Raw genomic sequence first — 19,692 nt, forward strand, 5'->3', positions numbered from 1 at the left:
GTGAGGAAGGGTCTAATCCTTGGAATGTTATACGCTAGACTAGAATGTAGCATTCAAAGGAATGTGTTATACAGTTATACTGCGATGCTATACACTATAATAAAGGTGAATAAAGTACTACACTGAGTTCTTTAATGTACCCTTCCTTCAGGAATGAATGCACAGAACAATACTTTGAAAATAAATGTAACACTTAACTGAGTGAGATATGTTCTAAAACCAAATGAATGACATTGTAAATTATTGTGTTTTCTTATTGTGATTTGCTTTTTTTCTGTAGTGGTTTCAAAAATCGTTTTCGAATTAGTAGAAGTATTGGTTAAATGTATCTTTGATCTATGGATAAATGTATCCCCTTTGATCTCCGACGCCGGGCTATTGCAAAATCTTTTTTTATTCATTGTTTTGCTCCACCATATCAAATTCAAGTTTACTGTGTATTAAATACAATGAAAGGGCACACCATGCCAAAATCATAGCATAACTATTGATGATACTGTAAACATAATGTGCATGTATACAGTATACATTATAAACACAATATACTTTACGCAATAACATAGAACAATGTTCAGAGCATATGCGTGAGTCGTGAAATGTGGTGAAAATCTTTTAATATATATTCTTTCAGAGCGTTTTTAACTCAAATCTTTGCTTCTGGGGGGGTCCCTAGAACAACATATTTTCAGATGGGGGCCGGCGGCCAATTACATATATTTTTAGGGGTCCTTGACATGAAAATGTCTGAGAACGACTGACATAGAAACATGGGTTTTCCAGAAAACTGTCATGATTTAGAAGGCATTTGTAAAATCGTCCTCAGGTCTAAATGGGTTTTAATTGGGCTGCTTTGTAATAGTGCTAAATTAGAATCCAACAGTCAGTTAAAACAGCCAAGAAGGGGGAAAAAAACTAAACAAAAAAACAATGTCATTCTTGGTGTGTGCAATGGATGTGGAGGATAGGAAAGCTATCATTAGCATTAATTAAGGGAGCCTGAGAACCAAGGAAGACAGCAGGCACACAAAATACCCACTCCCGGCACGGTGAGGTAGCGTTGGGTAGCCCAGGACTCTTTGTAAATGGAATGAGTGTAATTTAAATCTACATTCATTGCATTGGCAACAACACTGCTAGGCCATGTGTCCCACCAAAGCCTTTTTTCCCCAGCTGAAAATGCATGCCTAGAACTCCCAGCGTGTACCAGATAAAAACACCAGATGTTGCACATCAATGCAAAAAGCGAGTGCCATAGTAGCAGCAGTAGCTATAAAATTGAGAGACGCAGAAGCAAAGGATGCCCCGCCTTATTGGCAGGACCCGTTTAGGACTAGACTCAGAAAGCAGAAACGGACCATTTCGTTTTTTTGGAAGCCTTTTTTTTAAGATATATTTATTCTGCCGTGATTTATTTCAGCAGCAGTCTATCCACTTTCAATGTTGTATTCAAATACAATGTTTTGTGCTTTCCAATGATGTAGTAGTTCTATGGTCATGCTTTTTTCTGCAGTTTTTAACTGTCCTTTAAATAGCATTCTGTGGTCCAAACAACACTGCTAGGCCATGTGTCCAACAAAGACCCCCCCCCCCCCCCAGCTGACAATGCATGTCTAGTAGAACTCCCAGCGACCACATAAAAACGCCAGATGTGAACAAGAACATGCAGTACTGAACACTCTAAAATAATAAATAATAAAACTATTCAAGAACATGCAGTACTGAACACTCTAAAATAATAAATAATAAAACTATTCAAGAACATGCAGTACTGAACACTCTAAAATAATAAATAATAAAACTATTCAAGAACATGCAGTACTGAACACTCTAAAATAATAAATAATAAAACTATTCAAGAACATGCAGTACTGAACACTCTAAAATAATAAATAATAAAACAATTCCAAAACAGCCCAACTGCAACAAAAGCATTATTCACTCGCAAGACACATTTTTGAAAATATATATTGATATTTCCTCCACGGAAATCAGCCAGGAAGAGATGATAGTCCACAATGCAGATCTGCTATGGACCACTTGGGATATCGGTGTTTTCACCATATTGCTTTTAAAAGCTATTCTCTGTGATTTTTAGATCACGATACTCTTTGAGTTGTGGGCGCTTTTAAAATTCCTAATAAAATAGTAGTCACACCATAGCCCACAAGGCTACTGTAAATAAATAATGCAAATGACTGTACAGAAATAATTAAATATATCTGGCATTCCAAAAATCACACCCATGTGAAGTGAGTTGTGCCTTGTTATCATGATGATGTATGTATGATGATGATGTATAGACCCACATGACATCACAGGGGGGAAGGAATAATAATAACCTGACGCTGCCAGATTTGTTTGGGATCTGGGATCTCGGGAGCCAATTCGATGACGGGGCTGTTCCTTTTTTTTTTTCAAGATACTTGGTAGATGATCTGTCTATCACTGTGTGGGCGTGCAAACACAACCAATCATATTGACGTGTCTATATAGCCTCACATCCGGGTTCGCACATATCCCGCCCTTAGCTCACGCTGATTGGTCCGAACCACGGAGCGGTTCGGTGTTAGCTCAATCCCCTGAGCGATCTCAGATGGATGCTGTTTTGGGGAACATGGTTACCCAATACCGCCCCCATCTGGCAGAGTCAGGTTAGAATAATAATGCATCGACACCCAAACAAAGTCACAAGTAGGAGCGGTTAGCACTGCTCAAAAATTAGCAAAATGACCCCGGCATTTATCCAATGAGCATGTATGTGTTTTGATGGAAACAAGACATTCTTCAGACATTGTGTGCGGTGTGAAACAACACTTTGCGGTTATTCGTATTGACCTCAACACACTCTTGGCAGCATTGGCTCAGGACGTATGGCGGCCATCTGGGAACCAAGGGTTCCATAGTTCGATCCCCGACTCCTCCTGTCCTGGCTTTGTGTCGAGGAGTTCTTGAGCAAGATACTGAACTGCTCCCGATGAGCAGGCTGGTGGTTGGTTGGTTGCCTTGGCCCGTGGGTGTGTGAATATAATAATAAATAAGAGTATTTATTGTCTCCACCAGGCCGAAGGCATGTGGGGAGAGTATGTTTTGCACTCCGTCCGTCCGTTTGTGTGTCCGTCCGTCCGTCCGTGTGTCCGTGACCAGCTAATCTCGGCCACCGTTAACCCGGTCGATGCCAAATTTTGCACACACACTCCCTGGATGCCAACCATGAACCTCTGCCCCAAACTTTCCAGAACGGCCTGTTATAGCGCCACCAGGAGGCCGCTTTGTGCAAAACAAGTTTTTGCACAGTACACCTACAGATTTTGTCCAAACATCACGCAAATTGGTACACAGTCTCTCTAGAGCCATTCAACGAAACGGGTCTTTCAGATTTATCAGACTCCATCCTGATTGGTTAAGATTGGCTTCCAAAGTTCACAGGAGTGCTCAGTTTCAAACAAAATGCTGCAAATCATGAACACATCGCGTGATTTCCGTGAAATTGTGCACCCACATTCCCACTAGGCCGAGGACGAAATGCCACATGAACAATTTCAACTCAGCCTCAAGGTGGCGCTATAACTGGCCGAAAAGTGTTTTTACCTCTAACTGCACGGATCTGTGGATAACCTGGTGGAGACCTGTGCCCGGAAGGGCACTTTTTCTAGTTACTCGTATGAGTTTCAAGGTGAGTTCATAAATAGTCTTCTCAGTCCATCTTTATTGGAGTTTCCTCTCATTGGACTGAGAGTTGACCCCACACTGTAAGCTTGGTACTATTTGGTACTACAGATGAAGTTATATGCCACAGCTGTAGGCCTGTTGCGATACTCCACAGGGTGACAAACAGCACGGCCAACCACTCAAAGAAAGAAAAAATAAGTCCCGTGCACGCAAAACAACAGATGTTCTCAGTCTTAGGGCCCTATTTTGCATGTCTTTAGTACCAGGTCTTATGACTTAACTTAAGACCTGGAGGCGTGGCCAATTTTGTTTAGCTATTTTTGTGGCCAAACAGCATTGGCCACACCTTCAGACCTGGTACTTGAGACACGCAAAATAGGGCCCGTAGTCTCGTCAGAATGTCAGAGGTGGAAGGGAATGATCATCCAGTCTCAGAAGCAGAGGTCAGTCTGTTGGGTAACAGCCAAGGAGAAGATGGCCCACTGTTCTGTGAATGCAGGACTGGTGAGCCGTGGAAGGTTATGTAAGCCTTAGTGACAAATTGCAGGCTAAGGGTAAAACATATAACTGTATGGTTGCACTGTGGCGCATGCAGCGCCCTGGGTTTAGACGCGTGCATTCACGTCAGTCACCAGCACTGCCACGCGACACTTAACTCCACGTCACTGCCTGCTGGACTGCCCCGGAGGACTACATAGTACAGATTCAGAGGGCCAGGGCCGCAGGTTGTTTTGATATATTTCCATCGGTTTCTATAGTGGTCGTGCTTCTACCACCACTTCTCAAAGATGATTCTGTCTTTGGGCAGGCCGAGGTCCGTAAGGGTCTGGGAGAGGGCCTGGATCATGGGTGGAGGTCCACACAGGTAGCACAGAGTCCTCTGGGGGTCCACGTGAGCCTGCAACTCCGCCTCGGTGATCCTCCCACCTGGGGGAAGACAGTGAGGAAACACACCGGTTAGCCCTTATGCTCAGTGCAAGGCTGTGTTCACTTGGGCCTATCCCTGTGTCGGAAACCCAGACATTTTTATTTCCAGGGAGAAAAAAAAGTCCACTTCAATTCGGCATAGAGTAGCGCAAACATTGCTCACTCTCTGCTGATTTCTGATCGTCTGCACCTTTGTTAAATTGACGCACACACGCACACATGTACACACACACACACACTCCTCTCTCTCTCTCTCTGTCGCTCTAAGTAATTAGTCTCATGTCGCGCAGCTGCACATAGTTGCGTCCTCAGTTGCAGTCCTCACTTTTGCCTTCAATGTTTGTGTTTACACGAGCACGGAAAGCTGGGTATAGAAAGAAAGCTATAGCCAGCTTTCTGTGTCTGTGTGGGTACACACATTCACACAGTGCTCAGCCAATCAAATCATCGCTATGGCGTACACACAAACCTGGGCATAAAATAACCACTATCCATTTAGGGCCAATAAACTGAACATCTAAAATAACTTAACTATAATATAAATGATTAAAATAGCGTATAAAATTGTACCTCATACAAGACTCTAGTAACTAGTACTATCACACCCTTGTTCAGTTTTTCAAAATCACGGTTCATTTTATTTTGTCATGTACATGCTTACACGTGAACACAAAAATCTAACTCAGGAACAGTAGTACTGTAGGTAGTGTGTGTGTGCGTGCGTGTGCATTAAAGAAAATACCATACACTTGGTTAAACTAGCATAGTTAAAGCAGAGAAAGTGTGTGCGGGAGTAGGCTTTTGTTCCCCAAGGGGATTCACTGTCAGCGTCAGCAGCACCACAACAACAACAGTTGAGACTATGCGGGTGTTGAACTGCCTCTAATAGCTCCCAGTCCACATAATATTCCTCGGGTTCAGATGGAGATTTATGTGGACGTGGGTCTTTGATGTTTCTGATTCTCATCAAGTCAGGCGGTCGTGGGCGGCTGAACAGCGAAGGCTGCCAGGTGCACGTGTCATCAGCACTGACCTGCACAGCGCCCACGCTCTGTGCATGGTGGCGATAGAGTGTGTGTGTGTGTGTGCGTGTGTGCGTGTGTGTGTGTGTGTGTGTGTGTGTGTGTGTGTGTGTGTGTGTGTGTGTGTTACTGTGCATTGCCCGTTACTTACGGCTGACATAGGGTTGGAGCTGCTGTTCGAAATCCGTGCTCTGTTGCGTGATGTGGAATTTACAGGACAACTTGTCAGGGAACTCCTGACACACCTCCATGATGGTATTCTGAGAGCACGCGCACGCACGCACGCACGCAGACACACACACACACACGCACACACACACACGCACACGCACACACACACACACAGTTAATTTATGCATGCATGACATAAGCTACTTCAAACTTCATACATCAGTACACGCATGCCGAAGATAGGCATTTATGTAAATGACTTTCTTCTGTTAAGAAATGGTATTCACCCACACACTTGCGGCTTTGCTCGATCCCTACCAAATACTGTGTCTGTCTGTCTGTGTGTGTGTGTGTGTGTGTGTGTGTGTGTGTGTGTGTGTGTGTGTGCGCGCGCAGTGGGAAACATTTCCAGACAGACAGACAGACGACTGTTTAACTTTATTTAGATGCTGTCTCTCTCTGTAAAGCTGTGCGTGCCGCATTCAAGTACTGCTGACACCATTTGCACTACAGTACAAATATTAATGTATCATTAACCCATTTAGACTGACCCGAGGACGATTCTACAAATGTCTTCTAAATCCTGACAGTTTTCTGAAAAACCTAGGTTTCTATGTCAGTGGTGCTCCACCTTTTTCATTTCAAGGACCCCCAGAATTATCTGAATTTGGACTCCCATCTGAAAATATGTTGTTACACTTGGTCGCATACTGAAAACAGCAGATCTACAAGCTCACAACACGTTGCAGCGTTAACGTCATTACGGCGGCATCAAGGCCCGCCAAAACACATTTTAGTGATATTTAGTCGACTAAAACTAGACTAACACTAAGAGATTCCAGGTGACTAAAATGTGACTAAAACTAAATGAAAACCATTCAAGAGACTGTGACTAAAACAAAAAATCTACATTTGCTGTCAAAATCAACACTGTCGTCATGATATCAGCCTAAAAAAAGTACATTTAAAAAGAATCGTCTGATATTTGTGGGAAAACAACACATACAGACGTCACACACCTTGAAGAGCAGCTCCGGGGTGTTCTTGGCGCTGTAGCAGAGGTGGGTGGAGCCTATGTGGTAGTCCCCCCCGCCCCCAGCACAGTGGGCGTGGCCTTGGCGCAGCAGGTCGGCGGCGTGCAGCAGGATGGAGTAGAGGGGGTTGATGCCCACGCCCCCCGCCACCAGCAGAAGGTCCACGGAGGGCTCCGAGGGCGCCGGGTCAAAGAAGAAGTCGCCGCCCACCCTCATGGCGACCTGGGAGCCCAACTCACACTGGAAAGGAAAAGACAGAAAGAAAGGGTTAACCCATTCTGACCTGAGATCAGATTCATACAAGGTTTCCACTGGACACACACTGGTCTGATTAACCCATTCTGACCTGAGATCAGATTCTAGAAACTTAGATTTTTCAAAAATAGCAGACCTACAAGCTCGTAGCGCGCCACTCGGTGGCGCGCTATGAGCTTGTAGATCTACTATTTTTCAATAGCTAAAGCATAACATGATGCGAACACCAAAATGGGTTAAAGACAGCGATAAGCAAATGATATATGTAGACAGATGCAAAGATAAGGTGTTCAGACCAGGGGGCCAAGGCCCCTCGTTTGGGCCCGATTATACCCTTTCATAAAATGATATATACCGCTCGCCTCAAAACATGCTCGCCCCCGGGTCAAATCTGGCAACCTCTGAACGGTCGCCATTTAGGTATTCCCAAACGTAACTTCAGTAAAACTATGCCTGAACCTAACCTTATTCCTAAACGTAACCTCAGTAAAACTATGCCTGAGCCCTGAACCTAACCTTATTCCTAAACGTAACCTCAGTAAAACTATGCCTGAACCTAACCTTATTCCTAAACGTAACCTCAGTAAAACTATGCCTGAACCTAACCTTATTCCTAAACGTAACCTCAGTGAAACTATGCCTGAAGCTAACCTTATTCCTAAACGTAACCTCAGTGAAACTATGCCTGAACTAGGGCTGGGGCGGTATGGGATTTTTATTACCGCGGTTATTGCCGGCCCCCATACCGCCGGTATGGCGGTAATAACCGCCATTTCTTTTTGGGAATAATAAGAGGGCTAATAAAAGTTACAGGTATGGTGTGTGCGATATTAATTGTGAGATTACCATAATGACGGTAATCATTAAAGGACCACTTTTCAACCTATCTTCATATAATAGGTCCTCACTAATAATCATGATAAAATGGCACGTTTTTTTCTACTCGGTCTGTGTCACATAGGAGGGCTGTGGGCAGTTCAGAAACCCACCCAACAGTGACATCAATGGAGAATCCAAGCTAATAGAAACTGCAGGCTTTCTAGTCCTGAAAAGTTGCACTGCGAAAATGGAAGCCATCATTCTCACGATAATAAACCCTGTTAGGGTCCATTTGGTTCCATTTGTACACTCTCAGAGTTACAGACCCATAAGGGTCCATTTGGTTCCAAACCATAATTTCCCTGGGGACCCCCTGGAACTGCCTCAAGGACCCTGGGGGTCCCCGGACCCCGAACCCCACTTTGGGAATCACTGCTCTATGTAATCTGATCTTTATAGTCTGATAAACTATTCTCACGTAAATAAATCTTGTTTAAAAAACAATCTGCCTAATGATGATGTCATTGGTGGTCGTGGACGGGTTTCTGAACTGCCCACAGCAGAGTGAGTGTGTGTGTGTGTGTGTGTGTGTGTGTGTGTGTGTGTGTGTGTGTGTGTGTGTCCGTCCAGCTGATGGTCGTTAATGTCAAAGCAATGCTGTTTATGCACTGTCAAATAGGTCTAGGCCTACATCTATTCTAAGATAGCATATACCTGTTTAGACATATTATCCTGCTCATTACTGTGCGGAAATATACATAAATCTTCGTGTTTGAGCACAAAAAGCATTTTGAGAACCCACAAATTTCCGCGCTTCGCTCGCACACTGTGCGGCCCCCCACACACAATCATTCTACAGTTGTGGCCCCAGGCCTAATATAATTGAATACCCCTGCCATAAAGCATTACACTTGTTTACAAGAGGGTCCACCATTTTCAATTCATCATATCATTTTGTACACTATGCACTTCTATAAAGCCAAAAACAGGAAATCATCATAAAGGAGGTAAAAAGGGGGAAAAACGTATACAGTGAGGGGGGAAAGGGGTGGGTGGAGTCAAGGGATTTACATGTCTTAATGACAGTTGGTAGGGCGTTCCACATTTTTGTGGCATAGGAGTGAAATGAATTTAGGTGGACCCTCTTGTAAACAAGTGTCCACTCGCAGTTAACAGTCTTTGTATTGAGTTGTGCTTGAAATGTAGTGTAATTCTGCAAATTGTTAATAAATATTTCAATCAATCAATCAATCAATTAATCCTTGTTTGTGCCGAATCTGGGTTGCACATGGTTTTTTGAACTCCCTCTGGTGTTGTTGTGTTGCTGGCATGATTAGACTGACTGAGCGTCACTGTTTATTATGATACACTTTTCATTTCATAAAAAATAAAATAAAATAAAAAATATGTTTTTTTTTACCGCGGTAATGAACCCGATACCGCGGTATGCGTTACATACCGGCGGTATGGTGGAATTGCGGTTATTGCACCCAGCCCTAGCCTGAACCTAACCTTATTCCTAAACGTAACCTCAGTAAAACTATGCCTGAACCTAACCTTATTCCTAAACGTAACCTCAGTAAAACTATGCCTGAATCACAATTTGCGTCCTCACTTTTGTCTTCAATGTTTGCGTTTACAGAACACACTTTTGTCTTCAATGTTTGTGTTCACAGAAACCCTCCAGAGCTGGACATAAAATAGGCCAAGGTTTGAAGAGTATCATTCCAAAATAAAACACGTCACCCGAGTGAAATAGGAAACACCTGCTCATGTAGGCGCTCGGGTGGCGCGGTGGTAAAGTCCCCTGCCCACCACCACGGAGGTTGTGGGTTCTAAGCCGGGCGGGGAGGGTGATATTTGTCACAGCATGTATTCCTACGTACCAGCTCAGTGGCCTTGTGGTTAGAGTGTCCGCCCTGAGACTGGGAGGTCGGGGTTCGATCCCCGGCCGGGTCATAACAAAGACTCTAAAATGTGCCTCCCTGCTTGACACTCAGCATCAAGGGTTGGATTGGGGGTAAATCCCTGCGACATACTAGCGTCATGTCCAGGGGGTGTACTTGTACATCAAGCTGCCTCACGCTACAGAAACAGGAGATAGGCTCCTGCCTCATGGCTCGGCAAAGCTAATTACTATGTATTCCTACGTGGCGGGGGTGTTTGTTTACCTGGGTGTGGATCCAGTGTGCTGGGGGGTGTTTGGCGTACTTGACAGCCAGCTCAATGACCCCTTCTCTCTGCAGCAAGCCTGGGCTGGAACACATGGAGAAGCCCCCCACCGTCTCCATTCCAGGGACGAAGAAGTCCACCCTGCACATGTGCGTATATGAGGAAAACAATGCATTTGAACTGAAACGATTGTTTTATAGCCGTTTTTATATAATAATGTGTGCGTTTACTTCAAAATGCATTTAGATTCAAATGATTATTTTATGTATAGGGGTCAGTCAGTCAGTCAGTGAGCAGCCCCAATCCCATTTCATAGATTCAAATCATTCTTTTATGTATAGGGGTCAGCCAGTCAGGAGCCCAAAATCCCATTTCATGGATTCAAATTATTATTTTATTTATAAGGGGTCAGTCAGCAGCCCAAAATCCCATTTCATAGATTCATAATATCATTATTTTATTTATGGGGGTCAGTCAGCAGCCCAAAATCCCATTTCACAGATTCAAATTATTTTATTTATAGGGGTCAGTTTCGGTCAGCAGCATAATCCCATTTCATATATCGCCGCTGATGGGCGGAAACATTGCACTGTATGTCTAAAACTATTACTTTTCAGGAAACGGATAAATAGTAGTTGCCATTTAGCGACGAGCTGTTGTTAATACACGCTGTGAGCCTGTATATTGACTATTCCGGCTACTTTTGCATAGCACACCATTAATATAGCAGAACTACAAGCTCATAGCGCGCCACTGAGTGGCGCGCTACGAGCTTGTAGGTCTGCTATTTTTGAAAAATCGTGAAAATGTGGCGCAAATCAGTGCGAACATTTTTAACTCAAATCTTTGCTTCTGGGAGGGTCCCTGGAACAACATATTTTCAGATGGGGGTCGGCGGCCAATTACATATACTTTTGGGGGTCCTTGACATGAAATAGTTTGAGAACGAAACATGGGGTTTTCAGAAAACTGTCAGGATTTTAGAAGGCATTTGTAGATTCGACGTCAGGCCTAAATGGGTTAAGTATGATGCAAGAGAAAAATGGCTGGCATGTGAATTATGGTCAAACGGGTACAACCCTTATTACTTCCACAAACTCCAAACATCCGTCACTTAAGCACTGAGACTTGCCATGTGTATCGTCTTGCACTGTGTCCCCCTATTGCCTAATTGGCCCTGTCCCCCACATGGCAACACCAAATCCACTCTTTTCTTTATTATACTGCCACCCTGCTGATAAGAACCTGTGATAGTGTCTGCAGATTCTCTATTGCCATTTGTGATTCTGATCGCTAAAAACAGTCGTTTTCAACCCTTTTCATATCAAGGACCATTATTTGCATTTGAGCCACGCACCGCCATTTGATGACATTTACCCTCTCAGACCCAAAACTAAAGAATATTTTGTTATCGATGGATAGGATTTTGTCCAAAATGCCATGCTGCATTGATGTTGATACCGTAGGAGAGACAACATCATTCTACATTATCTCTCATTGTGTAGATTTTTCTTTTTAACTCTCCCGGGTCCATTTGGTTTCATTTTACGCTCTCAAGAGTTAAAGATCTATAAGGGTCCATTTGGTAGCCAACTCTCCATCATTTAGCTGAGGTTGAGGACCACCTGGAACCCCCTCAGGGACCACTGGTTGAAAACACCACTGGCTAAAAAAAGAATCATGTTCAAAAGAATGTTCTCCGTATAGTTTAGAGAGAGCCCCCCCAGAGGCATAGAAACAATGCAAAGCATTCGGCTCCACCAACAACACAATGAACACCATTGTAAGAAGAACCCTCAGAGGGATCATAAATATGGATCTGCAGTGGGGTGGGGGAAAAGAAATGCTCACATTATGTTCCGCCCACCTCCTCGTGCACCTGGAAGATGGAGAGTGCAACTCTCGTCTTTCTCAGAGACGCAGAGAAATACTCTAGGATTTCCATCCATTTCCATTTATTACCAGCTGCCGCGGGGGCCAGCATGCTGACCGGCTGTTAGCATATCTCACAACCGCCCACCCACAGTATGGGGGCTTGCTGTACTTTTTCGAAAATTGAAAACGGATAAATCTGCATGCCAAGTAGCTCCCTATTAAAAGGATTTTAATCTGCAGGAATGGTGACGTTTTCGAGCAACACGGCGGGGGCTCATCCTTAGAGCTCTCGTATAAACTGGAAAGTCACCGTCGGTCTTCTGTATGGATGCACACGGATAGTACGTTAATTCATTAAACGGGAAGTGCGTTCGAAGATCCGTGAAGTCGGAGTGCCCGCGATGTACTCGATTTCATTTGACTGGCAGTAATGTGGGGTAATGTGGGTGAGTTTTCGGTATTTAACTGAGCCGATTGCAATACACGAGCAGCGCTATGAGCTTGTAGATCTGCTATTTTTCAATAGCTAAAGCATAACATAATGCTAACACCAAAATGGGTTAGGATACCGTGCCACCCCTAGGCCCTATATCATAATGTCTTTTGGTTTCTGTTTGAGCAATGAAGACAAAACTAGCAGCACAATCACAGGCCAGTCAAATCTAATATTTGACCCAAAATAAATTAAATAAATAACATATTCAAAATGGATTATTATGTGCTTATGGCAAGCCACTTATACTCATCTCTAACTAAAAAAACATCGCATGGATGCACCTGGGAGTCGTATCCTCAGTGATGTATCCTGAGGTCAACGGGGTTTTCGGGTCTCTCAACATCATACCCCTCACTCAGGCGACCCAGCCGGGAGTGATCAAGTCCCGACTTACGTCCCTGTAGCCTCAATCAGTCCCACTAGGGAAAAACCAAGGGGCACACAATCCGTTGGAACTACTCCAGAACTACTCTGCCAGGGCTGGGAGGTACACTTCTGGCACATGGAGGGACTAGGCTCTGTGGGTTGTCTCCTGTCCGGGCCCCTCCTACGTCTCACCAGGTCCACTCCTGCTCTCACCAGGAGTAGAGCCGAGGACCTGTGCGTTGCACCAGAGTCCCAGCATCAGACAGTTCATCATTTCCAATCTTGCACTTTGTAAGTTGTTCTGGATAAGAGCGTCTGCTAAGTGTAATTGTTTATCTGATACTGCACACTGACTGAGATCGCATCACTCAACACCACAGTGCAGACCGAAGTCATAAGGAGAACTGCTGCTTAGGTTTACTTTCTTTGTCATTGATTTTGTTTGATGGAATAGGAAATACAAATTTTCAAGACAATGGTTCCCCCTTGTGGCCAAGAGAAGCATCACAGTGGACTGTGCAAGAGTAACAGACTGTTACTCAACTTTCTATTACATGGCTTTCTTGCTTCTGGCCAGGGCAAGACAGAAATACTGCTCTTCACTATGGTATTTTACCAGTGTAGTTTCTCTAGTACAGGGGTGCCCAGGAGGTAGATCACGATCTACCAGTAGATTACAAAGGCTTTGCAGGTAGACCTTTTTTGCCATCCGCCACTTGAATTAAGGTGACTTGATTGATCGACATCAAAAAGAGACTGTCAGCTCAAACACAATGCAATAATTTGCTTTCAATAGTGTTGCACACAAACAACAATAATAGCATTACAAAGTCATATTCAAATAACTACGAATTCCATTTTCCTCTCTCTATTTCCCATTCCGTTTGTCTTATATGTGACGCCAGTGCTGCTATTTTCAGCAATGGCATAATACTTTTGTGCGTGTGTAAGATCTTGTTGAGCTGGTCATTTTGAAAGTGAAAAAAGTGCAGGCACCCCTGGTATTCCACAAGTAATATTCCGAGACGCCATTTTGTATTTTTTCAACCGTCGCGCTGCGTCTGCCTCTTCTTTGGGTGTCTTACCGAGCTTGTTAATATTACTTAACAAGCTCGGCAGATTGAAAGAGGATAATTCAAGCTCGGACTACAGCTGCAATGTTGGTGAGTTCAACGTTGTTTAAGACAAGCATATCACAAACCAAATTGGATGTGGGGAGTCAATGGAGGGTATTGCAACTCTAGATTCATCCCATTGTAAAAAAAATCTAGAGTTGCAAATTGCGGCTACCCTGGTCTAGTACAACCAATCAATGATTTTGAGTCCTGGCTCTGTGACGATACATCCTTGTTTAAAAGTGATTTTCCGTTGAGTTTTATTTTACTTTGTACTGTATTCAATCTTTTGTGGTCTATATCTTTAGAGATCCACATAACAACAATAACACCATCAACGGCTGCCTTTTCGTCAGCAGTCAAAAGTCGATGCCTACTCACCATTGTCCTGCTTTGAAGTTGAAGTCCGGATGAACAGCCAGCCTCAAGCGTTTTACTGTGTCCGACTCGTTCATCATGCCACACACCTTTGCTGTGTACACAGCCTGAGGTAGAAAGACATACCGGTAATACTTACTGTAAGTGTACACATAGGGACGAGATTAATAGATTAACTAACAGATAACCTCACAAATAACCATCTTTGTTTAACGATACCGTCAAATTACCCCATTCCCGTGACAAATGATCAACTTACATTTTGTCTGTTGTTGTTGGCCGTTCTTTCTAAATGGTCCATCTGTCTTTCAGATGACATTTTCCTGCCAAATATAAAAGACAAGTTGTTGTTGTTTGCTGCTGGCACACATCTAAACAGAGTCACATGTCTCTAACGGACAAGCAGATTCACAAGCGGACAGCAAAAAAAAACAAGTGGACTTTTACCTCGCTGTCAACTTGCTCCAACAAACTCCAGGTAAATGATATGCTCAAACTTGGCAAGTACTTCCGGGTGCAATAAGTAGTACTAGTACACAGGACAGTCCTCAAACAAATGGAACCAAATGTGTATCTCCGAGAGTTTACTGGTATTCATTAACTAGTGCACCAAACTGTAACAAAGTTACTACCAGTATACTAGTCTAGATTATAAGGTAGGTAGTAGGAGTTTAGGTCAGTGGTTCCCAAAGTGGGGTCCGGGGACCCCTAGGGGTCCTTGAGGGAGTTCCAGGGGGTCCCCAGCTAAATGATAGTTAGGAACCAAATGTACGCTTTATGTGTCTATAACTCAGACAGTTTACAAATGGAACCAAATGGACCCTCGTGGGTCTGTAACTTAGAGTTAAATTAACTTTGATTTAAACCCATTTTGGGCGGGAACCCCTTTTGGTGTAAGCATTATGTTATGCTTTTGCTATTTTCGAAAAATCGAAGAACGACTGACATAGAAACATAGCTTTTTCAGAAAACTGTCAGGATGTAGAAGACATTTTTAGAATCTGATCTCAGGTCAAAATGGGTTTAACAATATATTGTACATTGGGGTCCCAGAGATAGAAATGCCATTAAATGTGGGACCGTGGCCTAATTCAGGTCAAACCAGGGGGCCTTTCAAAAGAAAATGGTTGAGATTCACTGCTAGAGCCGTAAAAATATTTTATTATGGGGGTCCTGGACATGTATTTTCAAATGGGGGGTCTGCAGGCTAATGAGTATCATTTTGGGGGTCCTTGACATGTAAATGTTTGAGAACCCCTGGTGACCAGGGGTTCTCAGGGGGCCACAGTTGCTTGTGTCTATATATACTACCTAGACCAGGGCCTGGTCTAGGTAGTATATAGGCATAAGCAACTTAATCTGCTAACAAGTTGCAACACCCCCTAGTCTCATCCCATTCACGAAACAGAATACAATCCGATTGTATTAAACGATGATTAAACAAACCAGTATTGCACCTGTGCGTATAGCATCCTCTTTGTCAACTGTCTTTTGACAGTTTCACAAAAACCCACCGTTGTCATCATGTGAGTATTTATCTGATCGACAGGAGGAATTTACTTTAAAGAAACAGGTTTTTTCAGTTTTTTGATGTTTGTTGCTGAAAAATACAATGCTTCAATTTTCGGACCATTTCCTTGGTATTTTGGCATAATCTGATTGACAGTTGGAACAGACTTAAAATAAACAAATTGTCCCTGTTTTCTGATGTTTGCTTCAGAACAAACATCAAATATTGGTTCATTTTACCAATTTTCTAGCACCCACAAAAGATCAGGAACAATGCTCCCGTTTTCTGTTTGTATCACTCGTTTTCGCCCGGGATGTATAACGATCAGTATAATCTGATCGACAGTAGGTCGGAATTGACTGTTTTCTGATCAGACATTCATTTTCCCAATTTTCGGACACAAAACATAAATCAGGAAATGTCATTCGTATTTTACCATTATTTGATTTGGAACTGACAATGGTTTTCACCCCAATACAAAAAACTAAAAATAGGCCCAATATTCAAACAAACAAACAAATAAATAATCATCATCATTGTCACTTAGGTCACATGGTCTTCAACTTCACAATAAAAGCTGTAGTTTAGTCAACGGACAGGCAGGCAGGCAAACAGGCACAGGCAGGCAAGCAGACAGACCGCTTAGAACATTGACATACAGTTTGCCATACACTAGGCTATAATAATAAATATAATAATAATAATAATAATAATAATAATAATAATAATAATATATTGTTTTTCCAGATATTCTTGCGGCTTTCGCCTTTATTATTGTTATCTAACTATAAATGCACCACATCTCTGTGTGTATGTGAACGTGTGTGTGTACGGTTGCACGTAATGCACGTAACTCGACAACCGTTTGCCCCACCGACTTGACACAAGCGTTCCACACCACAACCGGGAGTGCAGTGCCCAGCCTTGAGTCGGTGGCATGCACTCTGGTCAGGCTCTGCCAGTGGACCTAATGAGGCCAAGTCCCCTCACCTGTGCAATTTCCAGCCTCTGCCTCAACCAATTGATTGCCATGGCAATTTTCTACGTGTTCGAGTTTGGAAGCACTCGCTGTAAATCACTCGACGACCTGCGTACCACCTGTTTCGATATTCTTTCGATATAATCGTATTAGTTGCTTGCTGCGATGTAGTGTGTATAGTAGCCCCTTCCGGGACACTCGTTTACCTTTTCTGTATTCGGCAGTCCGGGACATAGTTACCAACGTCCAAAATACAGAAACGGTAAACTAGGGTCCCGAAAGGGACCCTAGTTTAATCTACTACTTTGTACTAGTAGTACAATATAATACAATACAATACAATACTAGAGTGGAACAATGCAACTATACTACCTTGTACTAGTGCGAACCGACTGGGATAAAGCTACAATACTACCTTAAAAATAAAATAGAAAAACTATACTACATTGTACCATATTAGTGCACTAGGCTGGAATAAAGCTAATATACTACCGTAGCTTGTACTTGTGCACCAGACTGGAACAAAGCAAAGCTACAAAGCTAGGAAATGTTCTAGATTTTTTTATAATGGGATAAATCTAGAGTTGCAATACCCTCCATTGACAGTCCATTGATCCAAATTGCATTTCCGATCCGCTTGTATCAAACAACGTTAAACTCACCAACATTGCAGCTGTAGGGAAAGCTTGAATTAGTCTCTTTCAAACTGCAAAACGTTTGTTTCATAAAAATCCACCGTAGACATGTTGTGGGCTACTTTCTGTCAAGCAATTCTGTGCAGGTGATTCTGTTGGAGATTCTGTTGGAGTTTGCAGTACGACCCATTAAAAAAAAACGAGTGAGGCTCGTTTGGAGCCGTCACCCCATATCGCTATTTTTGGAGTGCCATCAGATTTTGAACTTCTAACCCAGAAACAGTCTAATATGGTAGCATTTGCCACACTGATAGCAAGACGTAGAATATTGTTGGGATGGAAATCCCCAACTTCCCCTTCTATAGCTATGTGGCTTAAGGATATTATGGGATTTTTAAAATTGGAAAAAATAAAGTCTACAATTAGAGGTTCAACAGAAAGGTTCTTTTCTAGCTGGCAACCATTTATTACCTACTTTGAGAATCTGAGAGTACTTCCGACAGACTAATTGAATCAATACTATGTGTGTTTTTTGCATTCTCATAATGATAGAACTGTGTATAGAGGGTGATATATGACAACGTTCCGAACACAATCTTTTCCAACATAACTTGTGACTGACTATCTCTTGAACTTGAATAACCCAACTCATAATTGTATTTATTTTGTTTTATTTTATTTTTTGTTATTTATATTGTTTTTGTTATCTGTGCTTAAATTATTATTTTTGTATCCTACTGTTTATATCATATGTCTGTATGTATGTTTGTTTTTGTATGTCTGTACTAAATTATTAATGTTATTTTTTATATTGTTTTGATGATGACGATAACTGGGGGGAGGGATGGGGTGAGGGAGAAAAAAAATGGTATGTTCAAACTGTACAAAATTGTTGAAACCTATTACCAATAAACATATATTTAAAAAATAAAAAAAATAAAAAAATAAAACAACAGAAGAAAATATCACGGCAGAGAATTTCTTGACAAAAAGTAGCTGATAACATGTCTATGGTGTATTTTTATGAAACAAACGCTTTGCAGATTGAAAGAGGATAATTCAAGCTTGGCCTACAGCTGAAATGTTGGTGGATTTAACATAATTTAAAACAAGCAGAACGCAGATGCAAATTGGATGAATGGGGATTCAGTGGAGGGTATTGCAACTGTAGTTGCAAATTGCGGCTATGTAGTCCCCAGCTAAATGATGGACTCTGGAGAGTTGATAAAACTAACAGACCCTTATAGATCTATAACTCTTGAACGCGTAACATGAAACACGTTTCATTTCACGCTCTCAAGACTTAAATTATTGTTAAACATATGCAATACTTAATTTTCAAGAAATCTACAGAATTAGAGAACGTAGAGGAATTGTTACTTTGTATCAACGTTCGCTTGTTGTCTCTCCTAATGGTACCAACATCGATACAGCATGGAATTGTGGACAAAAGCTTATCCAACGACAGCAAAGTTTTCTTTAGTTTTGGGTATGCGAGGTCAAAACCTCATCAAATGGTGGTCCATCCATGGCTCAAAACTCAAATGGTGAATAAATAGTGGGCCTTCACGTGAAAAAGGTTAAAAAAAACCCACTGTTCTAGATGCTCATATAAAACCCAGTAACCCACCTTGTGATGGTGGAGCAAGCGGGGCACAATATTCGGGAACGGAGCAGACCACCTGCTGCCAGGGTGAAGGTTCGAGCAGCTGTGGTCAGGACACAGGGGACGCTCATCGTGGCCTGTGGCAGCAGCATGGGTCCACACGGCAGCTAGTAAAGGACAACAACAACAACAACAACCACGTAAACATAAAGACTTAACAAAAGCATGACCTGCTATATGTGAGAGAGTGGGATATATGGTCCGTAATCGAGAAGGTAACTGAAAGACAATGACTACAGTGACACGTCGACTACGTGAAAATGGTAATGCTTTTAATGTCATGCTTCATCATGGTGTCTGTCGTCCACAGTAACCGTTTTTGTACTGACTCGTGTTGTGTACCCATTCTGCATACTGTGAAATAAAAATCAACCATAGCTGTCAAAGACCAGGCTGTCGCTCGGTTACCAACTTGCCATTCCCATGATTGCCTCCTTTACGTTCATAGCCTGTTTATGTACACACTCCAGAACAGCGTAATAGCGTTACTAAACTGTTGTTTTTATTAATTTGATTGTTTTGTCCTCACCAAAACAGGGTAAAGTTCAGATGATCTTCATGGTTTAATGGCTAATGCTCTATTAGATAACATACTGTTGACTG

General features: G+C 42.6%; 1 protein-coding gene across 2 annotated transcripts; it reads right to left on the reverse strand.

Annotated features, from left to right (window-relative positions):
• Window positions 1–607: 607 nt before the first annotated feature.
• Window positions 608–19,676, reverse strand: oxnad1 (oxidoreductase NAD-binding domain containing 1). Of its 2 annotated transcripts, XR_014569969.1 has the most exons (9): window positions 19,619–19,676; window positions 19,054–19,196; window positions 14,559–14,622; window positions 14,303–14,406; window positions 10,069–10,210; window positions 6,809–7,063; window positions 5,770–5,878; window positions 3,658–4,596; window positions 608–3,051 (listed from the first exon to the last, which is right to left on the reverse strand). XR_014569969.1 is itself a non-coding variant. In XM_083776779.1 (8 exons), the coding sequence occupies exons 2-8, from the start codon at window positions 19,179–19,181 to the stop codon at window positions 4,439–4,441; spliced, it is 960 nt and encodes a 319-aa protein (XP_083632905.1). In that variant the 5' UTR covers window positions 19,182–19,196; window positions 19,619–19,676; the 3' UTR covers window positions 3,575–4,438. The 2 variants fall into 2 exon arrangements, 1 of the variants encoding a protein (XP_083632905.1); XM_083776779.1 differs by lacking the exon at window positions 608–3,051 and having other exon boundaries at window positions 3,575–4,596.
• Window positions 19,677–19,692: the final 16 nt, after the last annotated feature.

The sequence above is a fragment of the Protomyctophum parallelum genome (genome assembly GCF_964188405.1).
Source record: "Protomyctophum parallelum genome assembly, chromosome: 1".
Classification (NCBI taxonomy): Eukaryota; Metazoa; Chordata; class Actinopteri; order Myctophiformes; family Myctophidae; genus Protomyctophum; species Protomyctophum parallelum.